The sequence below is a fragment of the Tupaia chinensis genome, unplaced genomic scaffold (assembly GCF_000334495.1).
Source record: "Tupaia chinensis unplaced genomic scaffold, TupChi_1.0 Scaffold000140_1, whole genome shotgun sequence".
Taxonomy (NCBI): domain Eukaryota; kingdom Metazoa; phylum Chordata; class Mammalia; order Scandentia; family Tupaiidae; genus Tupaia; species Tupaia belangeri.
The window spans coordinates 9479704-9487103 of record NW_006159610.1 but is presented as its reverse complement, the minus strand read 5'-3'; the positions used below and the strand labels follow the sequence as shown (position 1 = coordinate 9487103).

The 7400-nt window shown below is 37.9% G+C and overlaps 1 protein-coding gene across 1 annotated transcript in view; it reads right to left on the bottom strand.

Annotated features, from left to right (window-relative positions):
- MGAM (maltase-glucoamylase) overlaps positions 1-7400 on the bottom strand; it is a 101222-nt gene that overhangs the window by 47480 nt on the left and 46342 nt on the right. Inside the window, 4 exon segments of the mRNA XM_014586456.2 lie at positions 1620-1791; positions 3418-3535; positions 5763-5847; positions 7225-7338. Coding sequence (XP_014441942.1) covers positions 1620-1791; positions 3418-3535; positions 5763-5847; positions 7225-7338 — 489 coding nt within the window.

Here is a 7400-nt window from a genome sequence, read left to right as displayed (position 1 = left end):
CCAGGACCAGCATTTAGCATAATGGCTATGTCGCTGGACTCCCACATAGTCAACTGCAGTTCAAGTCCCAGACCCGATGGCTTAAACTCACGCCAGGCGTGTGTGCGTGCATGCTCAAGATCCCGAGAGAAGAATGGAGGAGAAGTGATTGTGGCATGGCCATCCCCCCGGGGGGGGATTTCTCGCTTTCTGTCTCTGTCTCTCTCTGTCTGGCGAGCGCATGTGCCCTATAGCAAAAACCTCTCAAAAAACAAACAAACAAACAAACAAACAAACAAAACCTAGTTCCAGCACTCCTTTTTGCATCATTTCTATTCCAGTTCTACACACCAATCCTATCAGATATTCCCCATTATATTCTTTTTTTTTTTTTTTTTAAAAAAAAAGGTTTATTTCTTCCATGAGTGAGAAAGACAGACAGATAGCACACCCAACAGGGTTTGGGGACCACAATCCACCCACAGCTTCCACTGGCCCTGGATCATGGGCAAAGGGGTGTCTGGCTTACTGAGGGGGGTTTCCAAACACAAACCCAGACCCATGTGCATCAGCCTCACAGAGCACTGTGTTTTACCACGGTGCCACTAACCAGCCCCCCAAACATATTCTCTGCTCACATTTATTTCTCAGTAGTTTTAAATAAACTTCAACCTTATTATTCCAATGAAATTACTATACTCACTTTTTAAGGTTAAACTCGGGCACTGTCTTTTCCATAAAGTTTCTCTTAACTCCCTCTCCTGACTCTCTTTGTCCTTCATAATCTTTTCAGAGTAAATGAATCTTTCTCGGTATCTCTCATAACATTCATTCTGGCTCTTTTACCCCAGCTTGTCATAATTATCTGTTTACATATATACCTTCTTTTGCAAAACTGTAAACTCTTTGAGGAAAGAAAAGGTGTTTTTGTTACTATGTTTATGCTTTTCTCTATACTCATCATGTATACTTATCCAGGACCCTTGAGACCCAGAGCTCAATAAAATATGTACACTGAATTTAAAAGATATCAGAACCAGCAGATGGTGTAATGACTATGTCACTGGATGTAGCTGACCATGGTTTGAGTCCTGGACCCAGCAGCTTGAAACTCACACCAGGTGCAGATGTGTGTGTGCCCAAAATCCAAGAGAAGAATGGAGGAGAAGGAATTGTGGTATTATCATCTCCCCAGGGGATGATTTCTCACCTTTTGTCTCTCTGGTGAGTGCACATGCCCTATTAGCAAAAATCTCTCAAATAAATAAAAAAAGTTTTAAAAGATGCCTGATTGCTGGCAATGTTACGAGTTTTCTTCTGGGTGTTAGATACACATACATATTCAGTTTGTAAAATTCATCAGCTGTATACTCAAGGATGTATGTACTTTCTGTATGTATGTTATACTTTAATAAAAAGGAATATTCCAAGGCATATCAAGGTTGCACTTTCTATCTTCTAAGACAGTGCAGAAAAGAATGTCATGATACCAGAGTCATACTGATGTTGAGGGAATACTCAAGACATAAAATCCTTTCATCATGACAGGCAGAAGAGAGATGCTTTATGGTTTGAAAACTTTCTAGAATGAGACTTTCTGGAGACTGAGGTTCATTAGAGAGCTTGGGATGGGAACTCACCAGTGGGATACCAAAAAGGTTGAACTCAAGCATGCCAGGGATGGACCATCGAAGGTCATCCCATGTGGCTGTGTTGTCTCCTAACCAATGGGCTGCGAACTTGCCAGATCCCGCAAAGGTAGAACGGGTCACAATGAAGCTTCTCTTATTAGGGAACACAGTCTTGACAGCTCTAGAAAGGGAGAGAGGTTAGGGAGTGGAGTGTGATTTTAGCTTGTCTCAGCCCATGATCAGGCAACCATACCAAGGATATTTAAAACACATACCCTTCTTCTCTCCTATTGCTCTCCCTAAAGCATTGAAATTGTAGTTGGGAGCAGTCTGACTGTTAAGTACATTCATGGTTTTTTATTTGTTTGTTTTAAGGTGTTTTGTGCATATCATTAACCATAATTTCCAAGACTTTCAAAAGCAGCCTTGAAAGTATTAGTAACTAGAGGTATACAACCTTCAGAACAAAGATAAAATTTAACTTTACACAGGTGTATACATTTTGGTTTTTCATGTCATTATACTTTAGACACACAAAAAGGGACTTATAAATAGCCTCTTAGAACATAAACTCTTTTAAGTTGAAACACTTTGATAATAATTTCAATGAGAAAAAAACAATTAAAAATTATATATGTATGTGTGTACTTTTATAAACAGATTTATATCAGTTACACATTTCAATCAGAAGTCTGTATTTCTACTAAAAACTTTGGCTATAGACATTTTCTTTTTGTATTATTGATCAACTTTATTTGATTGAAGAATTTTTTAAATTTTAATTTATTTTATACATTGAATCATTGCACATCACTACAGCTTGTGAAATGAGTTACCCAACATGAATATACTTCACAGTAAAGTTGAAGTTATAATACATGCTATCATCAACAGACGGTCCTCCTCTCTGTGTTATAATACAGGCTATCATCAACAGACGGTCCTCCTCTCTGTGTCCCCTAAATGTCTATAGACATTTTTTAAAACTTTCAGATTGACTAAAATTACATCTGTTACCTCACTAATGTATGGTTGCATTTTTGGTCTTATTTTCTAATGTTGCTATTATAGTAAGTAGAATTAATTGTCAAGACCTATTCCTCACAACAGATTTGAGTCCACATACAAAGGTAAATGGAACTTAGAAGGATGCTGAAATAATATTTAAAACTCATGAATAGCACAAGTTACTTAAAGCCTCATACTGTAGTCTAGACAGAACGGCAGAAGGCAAAATACATGGGCTTTGGACATATAGACAAAAAGACTTAAACCTTGCTTTTTCGATATATTGTTTAAATTCGGGACAGTTTCTTAACTAGCGTTTCTCTGAATCTTCCATTCATTCATTTACTCATTTATTCGTTTCTTTTATAACTCCACAAATATTGAATCCCTTCTTTTCTATGTGCCCATTTCTTCATTCATTTAACAATGACAACCATATTTATCTAGTAGAGTATTTAAAAATAATATACATAGGGCCAGCTGGTGTTGTGGTGGTTAAGGCACTATACTCCCACATGGCAGACTGCAGTTCTAGCCTCAGACCTGATGGCTTGAAAATCACACCAGGTGTATGTGCATGTGTGCCCCAAATCCCAAGGCCCAAAAGGAGAAGAAGGAATTGCAACATGGCTATCCTCCCTGAAGGTGATTTCTCACATTCCTCTGCCTCTCTTCAGCGAGCACATGCACCCTACAGGATTCAAAACTAAAAATAAATAAATAAAAACATTCATGAGTCATCTGGCACCTAGCAGATCATTCATTTGATCACATATGTCTATTGTAATAGCAATCTTACTCTGCTGTGGCAATCGCCATGCAGTAGCCATACAGATTGTGGACGTCATACTGCTTGCCCCAGTGTTGCACGGCATCCATGCAGAGACTCTTGCAAAACAGGCAACCACCCAGGACATCTGAAACGGGAAGGATCAATGGGTGAGAGCCTGAGAGGCACAATGCCTGGTCCCTGACTATTGCACACCCGGAAATGGCAGCTCCTCTGGGAAGACATTTATTGTGTCCATCCTGCAAACACTCTGACTCCTTCCTCACCATCAGAAAGCTATACATTAGGGATAGTTGGCAATTTCTCTTATATGTAACCATATTGTACTGACCCACATACATTCTCCAACTGGGCTCTCATATGATTATAGGCAGGCATTTGGTTTTTATGTTTTGTTTTGTTTTAATTTTTTTTGTGGTCAGAGTATGTGTGAACTCACCCACAAGAGATACACACACACACACAGAGAAAGTAAGAAAGCACCCCCAATGAGGGATGGTCACACTGAAATTTCTTCTCCATTTCTCCCTTTTGGATTTTGGGCATACATGCTCTCACTCCCAGATGTATTTTAAGTGACCAGAATAAGGACTCCAACTGCACAGATGGTCACATGGGATCCAGCCACCTTAATCACTATGCCAGGAGCTAGCCATAGGCAGGCACTTGAAAGTAAGAGAAACCAGGTGGAGATTCAATCTGAATTCTTCAAACTAAACTAAATTATGTGGTTCAAGAATAGAAATATTGAATGAAAGTATAAATTAATTTTTAATTCTTCTCCCTTGATTACATAAGCAGAAACTTCAAAAGTTTGTGGAAAAATGAAACTAAAGTATTAGTTTATTTTGGTGCCCAAGATTTTCAAATTCACGTGCAATTTTTTTCATAATATGTATTTTCCATAAACTTTGAAGACCCCTCATATTATAATGATTTCCAATCGCTCTTTTCACCTTTTATTGCACTGTTCTGGTTTAGATTCAAAGGTCATTTGGATCTTAATGAATGTCAAAGCTTCTTAATGATTTCTTTATCTCTGATTTATCTTGTCATTTATACCGCCTATTAGTGTCAGATTAATATTTACACAAGGATAGGAAAACACTCACATATCCATTTGTATTACAACATTATTCACAATTGCTAAGAGACAGAATCAACCTAAACATACAAAACTGATGACTGGGTAGAAAAACTATGAGACTTATATACTATGGATACTACTCATTTGACTCAAAGTGAATGATTAAGAAGACTTAGTGCTAAGTGAAATGAGTCAGACTTTGAAAGGTACACACTATACATTCCCAATCAGTATGTACCAAACATCTGCATTCTATGGCAGAAATGGAAAGGTCTAAAAATCAGATAGTAGAGAGGATAAATGTAGGTAGCACAGACCATAAAGGAGGGGAGTGGTCATAGAGAACAGGTGGTAGAGGGTGGGTGGGAGGGGTAAAGGGAAGAAACATTTAACAGACTAGAAATTGTAGAGGTCTTTCAAGCATTTCTATAATATCTATTTTATAAAAATAAGAAATATAGAGGTAAAAATTTTTCTCAGCACAATTTGACTATTGTACTTCCTTCATACTAAAACCTAAATAGTTTCCACCAGCCAGAAAGTTAAGTTAACTTGGCCTCCCATCCAAGTTCCTTATCATTTGATTCCGACTTAAGTAACTCAATCACCTATTTTCCCACCAGATTGAAGCCTTCATTACACGTCATAATCTGAGTAGCTTTGTTCCTTTTTCAAAGATACACTTTGCTCTTGAGCCTCTCACTTTCTTCAAACTATAACCAGAGCTGCGATTCCAAGACCACACCCTGAGATAGTGTTGTTCAAAGTTCAGTTGAAGCTCGGGAGTACCACATTCACTGACTCTGACTTTGACCTGCCAGGTCACAGGTTCTGGCTCCCTTCCAGCCCTGGTTCATGTCTGTTGGTAACACTGAAGACCTCGGCCAACTTAACCCTCACCAGAAGACAAAGTCTGGTTATCTGGTATCTCCCCAGAAAGTCCTGGCCTGTGGTGGGAGTACACTTGAGAATGATATTAACCAACCACTAGCCTATGGCTTCCACACTGTTCTCTCTGGACCTTCCCTTGGAAATAGCTTGGCCTGTACATAGGATTAGAACACCCATTTTGAATGCATATCTCTTTAAGGAAAGCATAGAGTATTTTCATTTTCTTTTTTACTTGTTTTTAGATATTACCCTTGTTTTCTTTGCCTGTGCATACTTCTGTACAAACTCCCTTACTGGATTATTCAGATCTATCCTTTTGAGTTTAAAATATCGAATATGCATTGATAATTTAATCAGGCTGATCACTAAGACTTACTGGGAGTGAATGGTGGATTATTTAGGTTGTTTGCGGAACATCCTGAAATTGAACCATCAACAAAGTTGGAGACTTCATTCATATCCTACAAGACAGACAACAAGAATTATTAAGGAAAATTAATATGTTCCTTATATTATACTAGTGGCTTTTATTTTTAAGGAACCAGAGGAATTACTCCAGATATTTCTTTTTTAAACAGAGTACTTATGAACATGGCATGAAATACAAACACATGTTTCTATCTCCTCTACTCATTCAAGGCTTCATGGTGAAGGTCCTTAAATTCCTTTAGGATGATATCTGTATAATCACTGAAAGTGAACAATTTCCAAACATACTCCATGAAAAAAAAGATTTTAACTTATTATTCCATATATATCAATGTGATTATTCTCTATGTGTTTAAACATAACTGTGAATATGTACACACACATAAATGCACATACATATACCAAAATACATGTGGGGGAGGAGGAGAGAACGAGGACACACAGGCCAACGTGTAGAAAGGAAAGGTCTGGGAGAGTGCATACTAAAATATTGATGGCAGGAACCTTTGCTTGCTATCATTTTGGAGGAATTTGTTTTCACACTTTTAGCACTCTCTTTTGTTTGAACTTTCTACAGCTCTCTTATAACTAGAAGAAAGCTCATCTCTAAATCTCCTAAAACAGCCCAACATCAGTTGGGCTGCATTTGAAATTACTCCTTACTATGGCCACATTTTTTTCATGGACCTGGATACTTTGACTCTGATCAATTTGACTCAATGAAGAGCTTTGAACTGCAAATTGAACAATTTGTTTGAACTGCAAATTGAACAATTTGTATCCTTTGTAACAATGTAATAAGTTCATTCATTTGTATAAATAAATAAATAAATAGATTTGAACTCTGAAAAATGTTTCTGAGCTCTTTCCAGCTCTAACATCCTTATTTTGATTCTGACAGCCTACACATTTTGGTAAGATTATTTGAATTGTAAGATAGGGAATTCTAAGGATTATCATATTGTCTTTCCTCTCTTCTTCTCCTTATGCTCTATGGCTCAAAGATATAGATAAAAAAATAATCAGAATATTTGTCACCGGGCCAGCAGCTGGCATGGAGGCTAAGGCACTCCATCCCACAATGGCTCAAAGATATAGATAAAAAAAATAATCAGAATATTTGTCACCGGGCCAGCAGCTGGCATGGAGGTTAAGGCACTCCATCCCACATGACTGGCTGTGTGGTTCAAGTTCCAGACCCAGAAACTGGAAAATCACACCGAGTACAAGCATATGCATGCCCCAAATCCCAAAGAGAAATTGGAGGAGAACTGATAAAAGCATTGCCATCCCTCTAGGGGTGATTTCTCATTTCTCTCTCTCTGTCTCTCTCTGGCAAGCGCTCACACCCTACAGCCAAAACAAACAACCAAAACAATCATCTAATAACCAAAGTGTGAAGAACTCACAATCCAGATTCCATCAAACTCCACTTGATTGTGGAAAAGCTCAAATTCCCTTGTCCACCAAACTGCACAGTTGGGATTGGTGTAATCAGGAAAAACAGTTCTTCCAGGCCAGACCTGCGAAAGAAAAGAAAAAACACTTAGAGTAAATTAAATGAATACAGAATATATTGCAAAGA